At 40.2% G+C, this 19133-nt stretch overlaps 2 protein-coding genes across 3 annotated transcripts in view; one reads left to right on the top strand and one right to left on the bottom strand.

The window, feature by feature from the left end:
- ptprq (protein tyrosine phosphatase receptor type Q) overlaps positions 1–13613 on the top strand; it is a 34111-nt gene extending 20498 nt beyond the window's left edge. Inside the window, exons 36-46 of the mRNA XM_054775815.1 lie at positions 5356–5400; positions 5870–5896; positions 6095–6176; positions 6264–6354; positions 9536–9612; positions 9765–9899; positions 9997–10122; positions 10445–10590; positions 10662–10797; positions 12932–13055; positions 13129–13613. Coding sequence (XP_054631790.1) covers positions 5356–5400; positions 5870–5896; positions 6095–6176; positions 6264–6354; positions 9536–9612; positions 9765–9899; positions 9997–10122; positions 10445–10590; positions 10662–10797; positions 12932–13055; positions 13129–13166 — 1027 coding nt within the window. The 3' untranslated portion in view covers positions 13167–13613. The remainder of the gene's footprint in view (positions 1–5355; positions 5401–5869; positions 5897–6094; positions 6177–6263; positions 6355–9535; positions 9613–9764; positions 9900–9996; positions 10123–10444; positions 10591–10661; positions 10798–12931; positions 13056–13128) is intronic.
- Positions 13614–14742: 1129 nt separating this feature from the next.
- The window catches only part of iqsec3b (IQ motif and Sec7 domain ArfGEF 3b), a 53746-nt gene continuing 49355 nt past the window's right edge, over positions 14743–19133 (bottom strand). Inside the window, exon 15 of one of the 2 annotated variants that reach the window (XM_054775233.1) lies at positions 14743–18779. In XM_054775233.1, coding sequence (XP_054631208.1) covers positions 18360–18779 — 420 coding nt within the window. In that variant the 3' untranslated portion in view covers positions 14743–18359. The remainder of the gene's footprint in view (positions 18780–19133) is intronic. The other variant, XM_054775234.1, reaches the window with a different exon arrangement.

Below are 19133 nucleotides of genomic sequence, written 5' to 3'. Positions count from 1 at the left end.
TAAAAATGATATAATAATACGTAATGATAAATGTTATTTACCTTTGAAGAGGAGTGGTCGAGCATACGTCGTTGGGGTGGTGGAGAAGGAGATATTGAAAAAAAGGACAAATCGTCATCGTCGTTAGACTCTTCTAAAAGAGGTAGTGTTCTGTGGGTGGTGTAGAATTAAGCAGGCCTATTAATCACACGCTCTGTCCGGGTTGTATCATACAACTCTTAGCCTTCCTGTCTCCTCTTCCTGGTCCTCGACCAACCTCCTGTTGGTCCCATTAGCAGTGTCACAGTGCCCTCTACTGGTCAAGCATGTAACAGTATAAATATGGAGTTATAAGGCAAAATACATGAAAATATAGACCAGTCGGCTTGTGTTCGTATCCGCGAATGTTCGCTAGTCGGATGTTCGTAAGTTGGGGACCTAGTGTGTATATATATATATATATATATATATATATATATATATATATATATATACAGTCAAACTTGTCTATAGCGGCCACTAAAGGGAGTCTGCAAAAGTGGCCGCTATAGACAGGTGGCCTCTATAGACAGGTTGTCATCCAGTTTGAATGTTGACCAGTAGAGGAAAAAAGGGAAAAAAATAATAATAATAATGTTGACCAGTAGATGGCACTGCAGACTGCTGATAAAAGTTGTACAGCACTACTAGGCTTGTTATTATCATGGTTCATGGTTTTAATCCTGAACATGCATGAGTCAAACAGTAGCACATCACACAGTACAATTCACAATTTTGCATGTCCAAAAATGAGTAGGAAGAAGCAAAGCTTATTTAATCCGACCCCTCATCAGTTTCACATCAGTTGCAATACATTTATTCACCTCTTGTTCTTCCAAGTGTACTTTGTAGGTCTACATGACAATGTAGTGCAATCATAGCCAAGGTTTTTACTTACTAAAAGGAAGCTAGAGGCTTAATAATAACTGATAACTGATAAAATACTTCAGTTAAGTACAACCGAACTTGAGTTTTGCTCCCGCTGCCGCATGCATGCTAGCATATGTTTTTTTTTTATTGTAGCGTTGCTGGGAGCACGTCCTGTTCCCAGCCTACTTTGCGGTAATGTTTTGGTGCAAATGCTCTTAAAGTTACATGTTTGACCAGGAAATAGCAAGCTTCTACTTGAGTTGGTAATTTGGCTGCTATATGCAGGTCAGATATTGACCAAGGGAGACAAAATGGGTGGCTGCTGGCTGCGTTGGACAGGTGATTGCTATACACAGGGTCTATAACATGTAAATTTGCTGGGGGGGATTTTTCAGTGGCTGCTATAGGCAGGTGGCCCTTCTATAAAGGTGGCCGCTAAGACAGGTTTGACTGTATATATATATATATATATATATATATATATATATATATATATATATATATATATATATATATATATATATATATATATATATATACATATATGTAGTATATGCATATATTAGGGCTGTCAAAGTTAACACATCAACAACGCTTTAACAAAACTTTCCCTTCACGGCACTATTTTTTTTACACTCAATTAACATCCGCACCTCCTGTTTGACCCTCGGTCCACACTGTAGTTAGACGAAACACAGTGGTGGATGTGGAGCCACAAGCGGGAACAAATATTGAGCAGGGATGCACAAATAAATTGCTGTTTTTAATTGTAAATTTAGCTTCAAAGCCCTGGTAGATGGCTCTTGCAACAATAAAGTTTAAAAGTTATTTGTATCTACTGTCGCTGTGAGTCGAGTTGTCACTGAGTACTGCCAGTGAAACTTGAGAAGGTATTGGTGCACTAACGGTATTTTTCATTGTCATTTATACAGTAGTACTTTGGCATACCAGCGTTCCAACTATCGAGTGTTTTTTAGATGTGAACCGTCTCTCGGCTGATTTTTCGCTTTGAATTGTGAACTAAAATGTGGGTTACAAGCTGCTGGTTACCGGCAGGCATTGCAGAGGACAGCTATGTGGGGGCTTGTGTCAATGTGACCACGACTGAAGACGAGAATGGATCTAAATAGCATTAGCGCTGCTATCATTAGCAGCACTGTAGCTCGTCACCGGGAAAGATTTTCAAAACATCAGCAAAACATCCGCACATAATAACCATTTATCTAATGTATCTTACAGTATTTATTATGTATTGTGTAAAACTATGACTATAAGGTCACCAAATCTTACCTTTATGCATTCCCACATAGTATCAGCATTTGGGACCAAATAGGAGGTGAAAGCAAAACAGGAGAAATACACTACAGTGTTCCCTCACTCCATCATGGTTCACCTTTCGCAGACTCGCTTACTCACTGACTTTGCGGGTTGTTTTAGTGCAATGTTACTGTTTTTTTGTGTTTTGTTTTTTTTTACAGCATATGAACGCGCATTGTGTTCTGCGTCCTGATTGGCTAAGGGAGAACCCGCCCTTTGTGTTCTGCGTCCTGATTTACTGTAGACCATTGTCAAGCAATCTCCTTCATGCCGAACTGCCGTGTTTCCTGTTGTCTCATCATTGGCAAACAGCTTGCAGAGACTCTGAACTCTGTATGTTTGTTTGTATATTCTAAAACGAGTATCCGGCTCATCCCTACTATTCACTGCTGTCCAGTGGTCTCCAGTGCAACAAACATAGCTTTGGCCAGCTGGTCCAACTTTGTTGTCGTTTCATTTCCATACAGTTTGTGAATTCTTGTGACGCCAGTTCCACTGTATGTCCTAGTTGTCTTTTTGTTGATAAGTCCGAGCCAGGTGCCCTCTGCCAGTGTAGCTTGATGGCCATGGCTTGATGCCATGTTATTAGCATCCTTGCTAACTAGGGGCGTAACGATTTATTCACTACATTGATGCATCGATTTATATTTCTACGATCCAACTACATCGAGTGTTTAGTAAGTTTCCATTGTGGACGGCATATATCGGTCTAAAATTGTTCAAAATGGTAATCGATTGAATCGATACTAAGAAATAAAGCATTGGATTAAAGCACGGCAAGCTTTATATGGATGTGTGTTTTTTAAACACTTTTAATAATAATGACTCGATAAAGACGAAAAAGAAATTCAGTCTGTCTGTGACGTCATCGTCCTCCAGGTATGTGGTGGTCATGGGAGATGTAGTTGACCTGTGAAATACAGTTGATTCTCTGATTTTTCTTTTGGTCAGTTAATTCAGTGCATTTAGTATTCACATTTAACTCATCTGTCATTATTTGAAACTCTTTTTAAGATACATTTCTGAGGACAATATGAAAAGTAAGGACGTTTGTATACCTGGTAATTTACGGTCCAGTAGCAGTGACGCTTAGTGACGTCATCATCCATCCGTGTCCAGGTCAAAACATACGCTTACGTGCACGTAAGCAATAAATGGCACGCACTTGGTTGTGCCGGGGAGGACGCAGAAGAGAGGAAAGGCTGGGAAGCCGTAATTTTTGTTGACCGTTAATTCGTTTTGTCACACATTTACACTCTGTTTTTTAATTCTATTCTTATTCTTATTCTTCTTTTGCATTACCACGTTTCTTTACAGTGTTGCACGCCATCTGCCATTACTTTTCACATGCAAAGTATCTGTTTGCAGTCCCGGTTTGGTCTCATCATTATCAAAACTTATTATCATAAACCCACCACACCACGGTACCTTGTTCAGTGTCTCTGTTAAGCGTGTCATCAAGATGGAGGACTCATCCCGACCCTCTCAGCGGCAAAAGGAAGCCACATTACTTGCATTGCTTGCACATTACAGCTCCGTTCTTTCAAATGGCTGCTCTGATCAGGAGGATTATCAGCACAAAAAAGCCCCTGCTGCCATCGGCCCGTACGAGTGAGAAAGTTTCAACACCTAATTGAAGATACCATACCACATTCATTTGCTGAAGAATTTGCAGTGTCTCGCACCTTAGGGTGCAAAGTGCAGGTTCGGATTGCACTATTTAAAGTAAATAATTAATCATGATTTTGTATTGCATTTTTAACACATTTTTTAAACTCATTGATAATTTATTCTTAAGTGTGTCAGGATTATTAATCATTGATACCTGATTTACTTACAAAAAAACAACGTGAATCTCGGAAACTTCGCCTGCACTGTCCAGTATCCAGGTATTTATTTCACAGTCACACTGGTTGAAGTTTTGGCTAAAAAGTTACTCAATCAATTTAAAGTTACTGAATTGTTTCTGATGGTATCATTCTAAATGAACCAAAATCGTTCTTGAATTGTATCAGCAACCATGAATGGTACGAATCGAATCGTTATGAAAAAGAATCTTGAAACCCCAATTGCTAGGGTGGTACTTTTGTGCTTCGATGAAGAGGCAATTCATCACTGCAATATGTACACACAAATTTGGTTTTATCCAGGCTTCCATTAGCTATTTTAATTTGAAATTTCGCGTCGAGCAGACCCTTTCTCTTCATTCATCGTTGCTGGCTGCATTGCCCAACAGGACTATGAGGTGACGTTGTGGTCAAACTTAGTGATATAATTACATTTCGTTATTATTTTTATAACACGTTAAACTTTTCAGATTAATCATGGGCGTTAACGCGTTATTTTTGACAGACCTAATATATATGTATACACGTATATTGCATCAATCTCTAAATTTAGTTGATTGATTTATTTCTTTGTGGAATTACGTTTTCCAGCTGGTGAAAAACAAGAAACAGTTTTAGTAAAGATCATGGCTGCTTATCTTAAGAAAAATGTGATTTATCCATCCATCTTATGTGCTTTATTTCCCTTTTCATAATTTGCAGTAGAAGACCAGCCAGTAAAAATAAAATGTGTCATCTGTTCCTTGTTTTAGCCAATACCATCACCCACACGACCAAATTAAAAGAACCCAAAAATAGGGAGACTCCTATAGGTGTAAAAACTGCCGTTCATATGAAGAACTAAAATCAAACCTGTAAATAAAAGCACTTCAGTACCTTTTTAGCTGTCTTTTGCACTTAAATGTGTGTAGCATTATTACTTTGGAGAATATATGGCTGATTCATTAAATATTTAAGGCGCCACTCCTTAATATGCAGTTCATACATTCAGCTATATGCTCCTGGTAAAAGAGTTATCCACTCCTTTTATATCATTCTTTTTGAGAGCAAATATTTTAGGTCATTGCATATTAATATGTGCCCTAAGCTGCTCCTGTCTTATACAGTGCATGCCTTTGTTTGAAATGTTGCTTCTCCTGTGGCCACAGTCATTCCGTCATCTCTCCTCGGACACAGATATAACACACTTACGCAAGCCACTTGAAACAAAATGGCTAAAACAACTTTGCATTCATATAATCACATTGAATTTGGAAGATAATTAGGTCCGTTTGTGTCTTAATGAGCACTTTTCTTCCAACAGGTATTCTTCCTTCTTCTTTAGACGAAAGGAGATATATGTCATCCAGTAAGTTTTAATGCCATTTATGTGCATGCTGTATTCCACGTTTGTTTGTCCATAATAGTGCACAACACTATTGCTAGCTAATACATTGGCATTGCACGCCACCGAGAGGCACCTTTTTTCATTTGTTTTTGCAATCGCTATCTCCAGCCTGCTTGAAAGGCTAAATGGTTTTAGAGGGCAGGAAGAGGGACACCTTATCAGTTGCATAGTTTCAGAATTGCAAAGAAACACCAGGTCAAGTGGATTAACCTCTTCAAATTACTCCAATCCACACACAGGCACACACACACACGCACACGCACACACACACACACACACACACACACACACGTATACATAGTATTGATTAAAGCTCCTTGACAATCCAAATAACTCTTTTATGATTGTGTTTGCTGTGCTCATATGCAGAAACAGGAACTGAGATTGTGATTTTTATTTTTTCTGCTAACTGTTGTCTATTTTGGTCCAGACTCCTCAGCTACAGGAAATCACTCAAGTAAGTCATCCAGCATAAATTATGTATAAATATGTATAAATAATATGCTGACAGGGGCTGCGAAATACAATGTTAATGTTTAGTGCTGCTTGGTATTATATTGTTACACATACACTTCATTAGATTTGATGAAATCTAATATTTTGTCATGAATGTGAGCACATTTGCAGTCCATTCTTCATTATTTTCCTGTGTCAGGCCCATCAACAAGAAGTCCTTCCTCCAACACGTGGAGGATCTGTGCAGTAATGACAATGCGAAATTCCAGGAGGAATTTTCTGTAAGCAAACTTGCAAATCTGACCCTTTGCTAAGTTGTTTTATTTTTTAAGTGACTCAAATATGCAGCAACATATCTATCTCCTCAGGAGCTCCCCAAACTGCTTCAGGACCTGGCCACCACTGATGCTGACCTACCCTGGAATAAATCTAAGAACCGTTTCCCCAATATAAAACCTTGTGAGTAAATATGACAGTCACAATAGGAGTGCATGCTGTATTAGAACGTGATATTATAGTTCTGTGACGACACTCACTCACTGTTTGTTAACAGACATAGTACACAAGGACACAATTGTATCAAGGCACAATGTGTACTAAAGGACATTTTATAGAGTGACGCGGAGTGTGACAATCATATAGTCTTCCTTCATAATTGCGTGAATGCAGATGCTGAGAGACAATCATTCTTATGTGTTCAAACTAATGTTGCTATGTGAAAAATATGTTTCCTTTACTATTTCTGCATGTCATTCTAGAAATTAGTGTACAAATAACCACATTTACAGATTGTTTGGGATAGGCTCAAGCACTTAGACAGGTCCGAAATGTTGTAACTTTTTCTGCAAGAATGACAAAAAAAACAGTGACACTGTGGCATCTCCTTACAGCATAAAATCAGATTACTCTGATGTCATACCTATCCTATACCTTCCTACCGACTCAAGGGCAGAATTACAAGTTATTGCCAGAATATGTTGTGATACAGTATAATAACCAGCTACAGCAGTGGTCACGAAGCTTTTTGAGCCCAAGATCTCTGGTCTCGGCCGTGAATCTGCACAAGATCTACCACCACCCAACCAGGATCCTGGCATATATTTATATATATATATATATATATATATATATATATATATATATATATATATACAGTATATGTATATATATATATATATATATATATACAAAAAATATTTTCACAATATAACTGTATATTGAAATTAATATAGATACAATATAATATATTAATATATTAATATAGATACATCATAGATACATAGATACATTTTTGCCATTTTTTTATTTTAATTTGTTTCTGCAGTGATGCAATGACAAATGAGCCATAGGCCGCAGATGGCCCCTGGGTCTCACTTTGGGCACCCCTACTTTTGTGGATCGGCTTGTGGTGTCGGCTTTATGCTTTATGAGCAAACTACAACTCTATTTGGCTTGTTGACTCAGTGTTGTGGGCAAGCGATGGTTGATGATAGAGGGGCGTGGTCAATGTGTTACAACATTCAGCTTTAACAAGCCACCTCGCCGCAGCTGAGGGACTGAGCTCCTGGCTGGAGCTTGCGGGTTGTGTGCCTGGAGGGCGGCAAGGCGTCCGGGCGTGTTCAATGGTCAAACCGCGTGCCTGTTGGTCATTCTCCAGGAGGGGAGGCACTGATGTAGTAAAATATTTTTTTTCTAATATTCTTGCAATCGACCGGCAAATTCCCAAAGCTCGAATCGCGATCGAGGTTGGTGACCCCTGAGCTACAGTATATTGTTCTCCTTCCTGAGCCACCACCTTATCGTGGTGGAGGAGTTTGCGTGTCCCGATGATCCTAGGTGCTAAGTTGTCAGGGGCTTTTATGCCCCTGGTAGGGTCATCTATGACAAACAGTTTTTTCCCTTGCCCGGATGCGGGTCACCGCCAGGAGCCAGGCCTGGAGGGGCCTGCACCCATGGGGCCTGTCACCTGTCAAAAGGAGTTTCAACTACCACCTTCGGTAGAGCTTCGACCATGTTCCAAGAGAGGCGGACAAGTGGACCATTGTTCCATATTCCATGATTGAATGCCTTCTCCAACTCCACAAAACACTTGTAGACTGGTTGGGCAAACTTGCTTGCACCCTCAATGTCCCTGCCAAGAGTGTAGAGCTGGTCCACAGTTCCACAAGGATGAAAACCACACTGCCTGAATGCGAAATTCAACTATCTGGCAGATCCTCCTCTCCAGAACTGCTGAATAGACCTTACTGGGAAGGCTGAGAAGCGTGATCCCACGATAGTTGGAACACACCCTCTGGGGACCACCACCCCGGTCTTCCAATCCAGAGGCACCGCCCCTGATGTCCACACAGCACCCAGGGCTATAAGGAACTCCGGCGGATCACATTCACCCCCAGGGCCTTGCCACCAAGGCAACCACCTCAGCAACCTCAGCCCCAGAGATAGGACAGCTCAACGTGGAGTCCTCAGCACTGCTTCCTCATTGGAAGACGAGTCTGTGGGATTGATGAGGTCTTCTTCCACCAGTCCACTAGATCTCGAGTAGAGGCCAGCAGCACACCATACCCGTAATATATACTCTTGATCAAAATCTTAAGACCAGTTGAAAAATTACTAGAATTTGCATTTTGCACATTTGGATCTTAATGAGGTTATAAGTAGAGCTACAATATGCAAAAGCAAGAAAAGGGAGTGAGACAAAAAGCATTTTGAAAAAGTAATTTATTGGTGGCTGCAGGATTTGGTCTTTGCTTTTTGCAGATGATGTGGTTCTGCTGGCTTCACCGGGCCATGACCTTCAACTCGCAGCCGAGTGTGAAGTGGCTGGGATGACAATCAGCACCTCCAAGTCCAAGTCCATGGTTCTCGGGTGGAGTAACATCTCCAGGTTGGGGATGAGATCCAGCCACAAGGGGAGGAGTTTAAGTATCTCGGGGTCTTGTTCACGACAGAGGGAAGCATAGAATGCATGATCGACAGGCAGATTGGTGCAACATCTCTCGTGATGCAGACTCTGTATTGGTCTGTTGTGATGAAGAGGGACTTGAGCCGAAAGGCAAAGCTCTCAATTTACTGGCCGATCTACGTTCATACCCCCACCTACGGTCATGAGCTCTGGGTAGTGACTGAAAGGACAACATCGCGAGTACAAGCAGCCAAAATTCGTTTTCTCTGTAGGGTGGCTGGGCTCTCCCTTAGATTTAGGGTGAGAAGCACTATTATTCAGGAGATATTCGGCGTAGGGCCGCTGCTCCTCCGCATCGAGCATCTGGTCAGGATGCCTCCCAGACGCCTCCCTGGAGAGGTGTTCAGGGCACGTCCGACCAGTAGGAGGCCTTAGGGAAGACCCATGGCACGTTGGTGAGACTATGTCTTTCAACTGGCCTGGGAACACCTCGGGATCCAGGAGGAGCTGGACGAAGCAGCCGGGAAGAGGGAAGTGCTTCTGCTGCTGCCCCAGTGGCCCAACCTTGCATAAGCGGAAGAAGATGTATTGGATGGATGGAGTATATTGTTCTCAATTCACTTCTTTCATTGCTGTTCTAGCGTTTGCACACTATTTTTGAAAGAACTGCAATTTCTAGTTGTGAAACAACTTAGATTAATCGATAGGGCTCACACTATGCTTCCTCTATTGTAGATAATAACAATAGGGTGAAATTGCTGTCAGAACCAGGAACTGCAGGTTCAGACTACATCAACGCCAGCTTTGTTGCAGTAAGTATCAGCTGCTAAAAAATAAAAATATATACAGTATATATATATATATACTGTATATACTTTTTTTCCCAGGGCATTTCTTGGTCATGTTCTTATTCTGTCAGAAAACTGGATCAGTGTGAATTAATGGACTATTTTGTCTCTCATAGGGTTACCTGTGTCCCAATGAGTTTATTGCAACCCAGGGTCCACTACCCAACACAGTGGCTGACTTTTGGAAGATGATTTGGGAAACAGGAAGTCGCACCATTGCCATGCTCACACAGTGTCACGAAAAAGGCAGAGTGCGTCACTGGAGATGTGATAATGCTGTGCTGTTGTCAGACAGACAAGACAGAGAGTGCAACAATAAAGGCATATTTGTGTGCATGTCCCATCTAGATTCGCTGTCACAAATACTGGCCTGAGGACAACAAACCCATGTCAGTGTTTGGTGACATCTTTATATCCAAAGTATCAGAAGAAATCCTTCCTGACTGGACTGTCAGAACCCTGAAAATAGAAAAGGTAACAATCACATGAAAGTAATACATGACCAAATGCAAATTGTTTTTGTTTTTTTTTTTGCAGTTGGTTGATCACTTAGCCCCAATGCAAGTGGACTGTAACAGCAAAAAGTATAAATAAATGTCTCCCTTCATTCGCACCTTTAGCCTGACTTGCACCAAAACTGCACCACCACTTTACACGTTTTTTGGAAATGTGTTAGTTTTGTCTAACTGACCAACAAATGATGAACAAACTAGAACCTTTTGTCAGCAACATTACATATTTGGTACAACAAAGCTGAAATGTTCCATACTTGAACTATATTTGTTTCTCTTTGCAGCATGGCCATTACATTTTGGTTCGCCACTTCAACTACACATCATGGCCTGAGCATGGTGTCCCAGAATCCTGCAGCACCCTCATCAAGTTTGTCAGAGCGGTCCGAGCGCACCGGCATGACAACACCACCATAGCGGTCCATTGCAGGTGCTATATCTCTATAAATTGTGTGTGACCACAAAAGGCTGTATTGTAATTGTGTGTGTGTATTGCCTCAGTGCCGGTGTGGGCAGAACAGGTGTGTTCATCGCTCTGGACCATCTTATTCAGCACATCAGAGATCACGATTTTGTGGACGTTTACGGTCTGGTGGCTGAACTGCGCAGCGAAAGGATGTGCATGGTACAGAATCTGGTTAGTACAGATCTACTGAAATCACCTATGGATTACAATTAACATGAACTTCTGGAGAATCAACAAAAAATAATGTGTCATAAAGAATATCTTCTTTACAAATCAGCAAGTGGCTGTGTAGTTGTCCTATTTTACACTCCATGCCCTCTTGTGATCCCATTCCCCATGAGGAATTATTAGAAAATTTCCTTTCTGACAAAGATGATGTGGCAGTGGATTAAACGTGTGTTATGAGAAGGATTCCCCCTCTTGACAAAGCACGAAGCTATCCTAAAATCACTCTGCTCGCTCATTACTTATGGATCACTTGTGTGTCTCAGTGTGTGCAGGGACATTATGACTACATTGTGGTTATTGTTTTGTCATGGCACGTTGCTTTTTTTTACATTGTGGTGCTCCACATGCCTGCATTTGGTAGACTTGATTCTTTGAGACCATCAGGAACATGGTCAAAGGTCTGTACAGTCATTAAGGCCTTTCTATTATTGTAGTTAACTTATTAGCTACACATAGAGAGAAAAACCTGCGCTGAACTGCAAATAATAAACTGCAATAAATATATTGATAAAATAGTTCTGACATAAAAACTGAAAATTATTATCTTTAAAGAGGCATTTTTGTAGTAGTACAGGAAATGGAACTTACTGCAGTAGTGTACAACAAACATAGTACACATGTCACTGTCCTGGCTGTTTCGTACAATATGGCAAAAGCAACAATAATTCAACATCAATAATAACAGAAGAAAAATGGTGAGTACACCTGAAAGTAAGTTGCAGTTAGTCTTTAAAGTAATCGCCCATTTTTTTTAACCTTTCCTTTTTGGCAGCTTCATCATACACTACGGGGGGACTGTATGTCCATTTTACCATATTTGCTGTACAGCAGGTGATTGTGTTATACTCCTTCTGTTCAAGTTGTATTACTACAGTAAACAGTACACGGTTTAAGAAGGGACAGACAAAGAGGGAAGAAAGAAAAAGTGATAGAGAATAGCAACAATTGCATGAACATTTACTGGGATTGGGTATATTTCATCACCAGTTTGTCTGGTGCTGGATGAGCCAGATAAGCATCGGGTGCCGGAATAGGAGGGATCTAGTCGTGGAATCTGATTGGAGAACCTGGCTGCAGAACCCGGGGATGGACATGGAGAGACAAGAGGGCGGAACACACAGACTGACACAGCAGCAACTGTTGCAAGAGCATCGTTGCCTGCTAGTGCTGAGAAGTCAGCAACTTAAGCAACTACAAAGGCCATAATACTAACAAAAATAATGATAGTGAGGGTAATAATATTAGTAATAATAGCACTAGTAATAAGTAAGAAGAATGAAACAGCCCATTTCTGACATAACAGTAACCCCCCCCCCCATCGCAACTGAGAAACACTGCCCCCTTTGGCTTGGTCTCTTACCAAAATTAACCACATGGTCGATCATTACAGGTGTGTTTATCCAGGCTGCTCAGTACAATACGGCGACATTAACTTGAATAAAATAATATAGAAATAAATACAAGAAGAACAGAAGGTACACAAAATGTGCCCAGCAAGCAGCCTTTAGTCTTTATGAGTGTTTTGCAAGTAAAGGATGCAGGCACATTTTATCATCTTATAATTAACATTGTTTAACTCACTTTGATACTGTCAACCCTCTGAAAGATTTTACAATGGAAACAGTTTGGAACAGATTATTTCTTTTTTCATGGGCACATGGAAAATTATACAATGCCATTTTACAATACTACATCATCACAACGTTTTGACTTTATGGCTTATTTTGAGTCATTATGTTATAGTTACATTGCGTTAAGTGGCGGTAATCATAAATAACTGAATGGAGGGGAAATCACATTTATGGTATGACACATACAGTATGTTGCATGCAAAAATACATTGCAACGCTTTGTCGGAGAGCTACGAGTCTACCTCCTGACTACTGTTGAGTTTGCCTTTCTGTTAATATATACAGCAAAGTGGAAATTGAATTTCCCTTCAGGGATTAAAATTAGTAATAATACATTCAAATATGCTAGCGTTTGGCCCAGTCAGCATGTACTGCTAGTGTTGGTAGCTATTTTCAGAAACGTGTGTGCGTGTGCGTGTGTGTGTGTGTGTGTGTGTGTGTGTCAGGCCCAGTACATCTTCTTGCACCAGAGCACATTAGAACTACTGAACAACAAAGGCAACAGTCAGTCCATCTGGTTTGTCAGCTACTCTGCTCTGGAGAAGATGGACTCCCTGGATGCCATGGAAGGTAACGCACACTTAGACACACGCTGCTTCCTTCATGATATTGTCTCATTGCATGTACTTGTGCTTGTCTTCAGGTGATATTGAGCTGGAATGGGAAGAGACCACAATGTAGACGCTTTGCCAGAAGATGGCTATGTTCATTAGAAGATGGAGGAGGTCAAAGCCACCCTTGGAACACTGCTGCTCCCTTCAAGGAACGTCTTGTTTTCACGGTGAGGAAGTGGAAGAACACTCTATCACATTTTTGCACACATTGAGTCCACTGTGTATTGTCATGACTGTATTATGTACTGAAACCCCTTTGTGTTTTGGTAAGATAATTTATTCAGCCATATTTTTTTCTATGTCTTTGTAAATTCTGCCTGCGTTGAGGAGTTGACAGCATTCCAGTTTTGGGTTTATTCTTTTCTCAAGAGTGATTTGCAATAATAAAAGCCGTTGTATTTTTTTTTTTGAATTGTCACAGCCTTTATAGTTGAATTAGCGGCGCCCTTAAGGACTCTTACAGCAAATGAAGCAACATTGAACCTCGTTAAGTGTGTGTGACTCCTGCACAGAAAATAAGCATACAGTTATGTCCACAAGTATTTGGACAGTGAGGTGAAATGCAAACTTTCAGCTTTAATTTAAGAGGTGTCACAAAAATATGTCATTTACCATTCCAAAATTACAGCTTTAATTTTCAGGGACTGAACAGTATCTCACAAAAGTGAGCAGCAACCATTCTATCTTCTCAAGGGACAATACCATAGAAATGAAAATTGGATACTTTAGAGTAGTCAGTGTACAGCAGTATAGATTTACTGTCCACTGAAAATGACTCAGCACACAGCCATTATTCTCTAAATAGGCGACAACACAAGTGAGTACACTTGAGAGTGAGAATGTGCAAATTGTGTCCTTGGTGTCAATATTTAGTACCATTGTTATCTAGCCCTGGTTTAATCCTCTTGGGCATGGACGTCACCAGAGCTGCACAGGGTGTTACTGGAATCCTCTTCCGTTCCTCCATGATGCTAGACATTTTACACTCCTTCTGCTTGCATATGCCCAACAGGTGCTCACTGTCACCTTCATCTTCCTCAACAAGGCACTTGTCATCTTGGAGGTGTGTTTGGGGTTGTTATCATGTTGGAAAACTGCCACACAATTACCTTGATAAGCACCTGTGTTGCCAGCTATTTCGGCAACAATGGATGTGTCATTTTCGGTATAGTTAATCTTTATTACTACTATACAAGCTGTACACTGACTACTCTAAAGTATATCATACAGCATAATACAGTCCCTATTTCTACCATATATTACTATAGTGTGACTTTTAAACCCCTAAAAATTCAGCTATTCCTCATAAAACGTCATCTTTCAGTAAGTTATCTTAAATTCAAGCTAAAAGTCTACACTTCTATCACAATTAGCAACAACTAGCTGTACTTCAAAGTTGTGTTGGTGTTGTTTAAAAGGCAAAATTCATGATCCATGCGCTTGTGGAACAAACTGTATGCAGATCACTGTGTGCTGTCACATCCAATATTGCAGCCTCATCCCATAATGAATGAGTTCAGAGCCTGTGTGCTGAAGACACAGGAAAACTATTACAGACTGATTTTCCCAACCCCCGCAGACCACCAACCTTCCTATGTGCCCACCCCCTGAAATTCTTTCATTAGAGTCAATATTCACACACAGAGAGTAAAAACTACTTTATTCTTTCATTCTCTCCAAACAAAACAAACAAAAAATTAGAAATACTTGGATGTTTTTTTTATAATAATAATCATAATAAACATGTTGCTCTTTTAAGAAATCAGATTTTTTTTTGTTTGTTTTAGAAATACAGTGAGGGTGCAAATATTCATCATGACAGTGCTCCACAGTGAGGATGCATGAGGCGGGTGCATCCCCATGACAACCAGAGGAGGAGGAGGAGGAGGAGGGATGGAGGGGTCGGCAGGGAAGCAGGACAGGGAGGAAGTTAAATAAAAAGAAAAAACAACAGGGTAGAAAATGACATCAATTGAGTGGACGTGCCCTGACGACAGCGATACAACGCTCCTGTGTCGCTGCAAACAAACGTAACACAAACATGCTGAATCAAGTCAGTCGGTAAAGTTCACGGAAAAGAAAAAAACAAAGCAGGGAAATAAGACAAGCAGTTCCTAAAATGTATTTCTTACTGATTTGGCTGCTGTGCTTGCATGTGTGTGTGTGTGTGTGTGTATGTTTTGACCAAAACAGCATAGCCCTTTACACATCGTCTCTTAATAATCCTGTAATAACATGACATGCTACCGTAATGACGATTGTGTTGCCATGGTAACTGCTCCAAAGTCTATAAAAGCCGCCTCCCTGCGCGCTAAGATTTAGGACACCCCCACTGATGTTAGATGTGACTAATAACAACTATATCTCCTTATTTGTTTTAAACTAGATTCTTCTCTGTACAAATTCAGACATCGACACACACGCACACAAACGAGGGATCACTTTCTCAGAATAGAATCTATATATTATATTTATACCTATGTACAATATATTTTATCCAATATATTCTGCGGTGCAAAAGAGGTTACCAGACGTGCTCAGTGCGTCTCATATTTGGATGTATCTGCTGTACAAAGCGGCTCAGACGCGGCGATGAAATGACAAGTAACGATTATTTTCTCGGATCATCTCGCCGCTCCTTTTTCCTGATTTAACATTCAGCACAAGAATGCATCTCTGCATTTTTTTATATATATTTTCAATGTGCAAGAAAGTAAAAGTGCAAGAGGGTGTGTGATGTGTTTGTCCACCCTTGTCCCTCCTTTTTAATGTCCTTTATTTCAACTAAAGCTACAAGTTAGAATCTCCTGGCTGATGAATGACCTCAATGGAAAGGTAACAAGAATATTCACAGGGGGGGGGGCAGTATATGCAGGCATCAATGTACAAGAGGAGAAGTTGGCTGTTAGGGATCAATTAGCACGCTGCCTATGAGGAAGCTAATGGAAGCACTTCCTGTTACTTTCTGTCAGCTAAATGCCACAGCATTGTAGCAAACAGCATTAATATGAAGGAGCATGAGGGCCACACTACAAATAAAATCTGTCATATGTCGTATTAGAAGAAAAAAAACATCTTAATGTTTTAAAAAATAAAGTCATGATATTATGATGAAGTCCAAATTTGGTGCAATTATGATCATTTTTAAAAATTATTTTATTATTTAAATTTGTATATTTTTTATTTGTTGTTTTATTTTATGAGACAAAAAGTTTTAGAATTATGAGAAAAACATAATTTCCTGAAAATATCATAAAACGGACGTTATTTCAATAGCTGTAATATTACAAGGAAAACATTTTTTTTAGAATAATTTTATGGAGACTGTCATAAAATGACAACAAAATGAAATTTTATGAAAAAAAAGTTGGAATATCAGAAAAAATGTGGCCAACAAAAATAAAGTCATAAATTTACACAAAGTAATAACTTTACAAGACTAATGTTGGAATATTACTAGAAGAAGACCTTAGTTTCGTAAAAAGTAAGCCATGATAGAACAATAGAACAATATAACAAAGTCCTCATTTGGTGCAAATTATTAGCCATTTTAAAAAATGATTTATTATTTAAATTTATATATTTTTTATTTCATGATGATGCATAGGGTTTGATGATATGAAAACAAGTCATAATTTTAGGAGAATAAAGTCCTAATTAGAAAGACATTCTAGTAAAACAAGTGATATTATGAGAAAGTAGTAATAACAAAAATCACGTCATATAATGAGAAAACCATAATATGTGAAAAATGTTAGAATACATTGTAAATTTGTGAGTTATAATTTAAATTTTGAGGGATATTGTAAAGAAATCCCCAACTTTACAAGAATAAAGTCATAATACTATGATAAAAAAAAGTCATATCACGATAATAGTAAAAATTTGTTATAAGTCATGATTATAGGAACTAAAACTAAGAATAATTCTGCAAGACGGCTGCATGGTGGTCTAGCGGTTAGCATGTTGGCCACACAGTCAGGAGATCGGGAAGACCTGGGTTTGAATCTCCATTGGGCATCTCTGTGTGGAGTTTGCATGTTCTCCCTGTGCGTGCGTGGGTGTTCTCCGGGTACTCCGGTTTCCTCCCACATTCCAAAAACATGCATGTTAGGTTAATTGGCGACTCTAAATTGTCCATAGGTATGAATGTGAGTGTGAATGGTTGTTTGTCTATATGTGCCCTGTGATTGGGTGTACCCCGCCTCTCGCCCGAAGTCAGCTGGGATGGGCCCCAGCATACTCGGGACACTAGTGAGGATAAGCTATATAGAAGATGGATGGATGGCTAATTCTGCAAGAATATCATCAAAATATTATGACAATTAAATTATTTTACAACATATAACATTTTAGAATATAGAAAACAAACCTTAAAATTACAATGAAGTTGTAATATTACAAGAATAATGTAGTCATTTTACAAGAATAAAGTTGTAATATTATGAAAAAAAGGTTGTTAAATTAATGTACTACATTATTACATTAATGTATTAATTTTTGACTTTGTTTAATAATGAACATATCAAAATTATATTAGCCTATTAATTTGTAACAGCTTTACAGAAATGTATTCCTTCAAGTTATGACTTTCCCGAAAAAATACAACTTTACTTTAGTGACATTATGTCCTTTTTCTTGTTATTTTGTAGTTTTCTGCGTGGCCGTAATACTCCTCTGTGTCGTGACATTGTGTCGTTTTTAACACGCACAAGAAGTGAGAAGATAGTGTATGGATGACATGATACTGTACATGCAGGCGAGATGTGGTAGAGCCTTTTTTGCTCCACCTTATCTTATCTTTAAATAAGAAATGACACAGATAAGCTAATTAGCGAGATAGGAAAGAAATCATTCCAGTGCTGAGAAGCTCCATTTGTTGTGCTGAGATTATTCATTTCAGTGCGTGGGCTAAATCAAATGGTGGGGTTTTTTTCCCTTAATAACATCCTGTGGAAAAAATAAGCATACGTTCTTCATATTTATATGATTCTAACATCCCTTTGGAGATCAAAATAGTCTTTTCAAAGAGGCGTGAATCATGGACAGACATCTTCACCTACCAGGTGACGGTTGCCATTTTCTTTAAAAATGGCGTCCATGTTGACGATGATGATTCAGATCTTTGTCCTTTCGTTGAACTCCTACAGCATAGTTGCTCTTTTGGCTGTATCTTAATGCTTACTACTCAAAGAGGGGTGACAATTGTTCCAACATGTAGGCATGGGGTGGGGGTGGGGGGTTGCCCCACCGGGGGGTCTCAGACAATGCTGCGGGAGCCACTAGAGTTACGCCTGCGAGTGAGAGGCATGGTGTGATGGAGCGGCATGGGCGAGTCAGGCGGGCAGAATTGATGGGGGTGGTTGTAAGGGGGCGGGGGTGGCGGCAAAGGGGGCTGGGGCCCGTCCCCCTCCCTGACGTGCACAGGTGTGGACATGGCTGACTGAATGAGCTGGTGGGCGGCCGGGCCTTGGCTGAGGAAGGCCTCCATGCGGCCCCGCCCGCTCTGGTCCACCACGATGACCTTGACAATCTGCTGGCATTGGATGAGCGTCTCCGGTCGGAGCTCGGCAGCCTGGGCAGGGCTGAGCAAGGCGGGTGGGGCGGTCAGGGCCAGGGGCGTGGCCTCAACGCTGGGCTGGCTCAGTTGGTAGGTCTGCAGCCTGTTGTGAATTGACACCTAGTTTAGGAACAGCCAGAGAACGCATGAGGAGTTACCAGCTTGAACGCAGCCTTACGCAGCCCTCTGGTGTGTCACGCACAGGGGCATGCAGGCATGCACGGAGGTGGCGTGCACAGTGAGCGCATGCAACACACACTCACACTCACACTCACATTCACTTGTTCACAATCATGTTTTTTCCACAACCCTAACTCTAAAAAGTTTGGACATTGTGTAAAATGTTGATGAACACCAAATACTCTCATAAACATAATTCATTCACAACACAAAGCGGCAAATATTTTATACATAATAGCACATAATACATACTAAATAATGTCACTGTTTTTATTTCCATTTTTTTTATTTCGT

The sequence above is a fragment of the Dunckerocampus dactyliophorus genome, chromosome 5, assembly GCF_027744805.1.
Source record: "Dunckerocampus dactyliophorus isolate RoL2022-P2 chromosome 5, RoL_Ddac_1.1, whole genome shotgun sequence".
NCBI lineage: Eukaryota > Metazoa > Chordata > Actinopteri > Syngnathiformes > Syngnathidae > Dunckerocampus > Dunckerocampus dactyliophorus.
The sequence above is the reverse complement of the archived record's forward strand: the minus strand, read 5'-3'. Positions and strand labels throughout refer to the sequence as shown.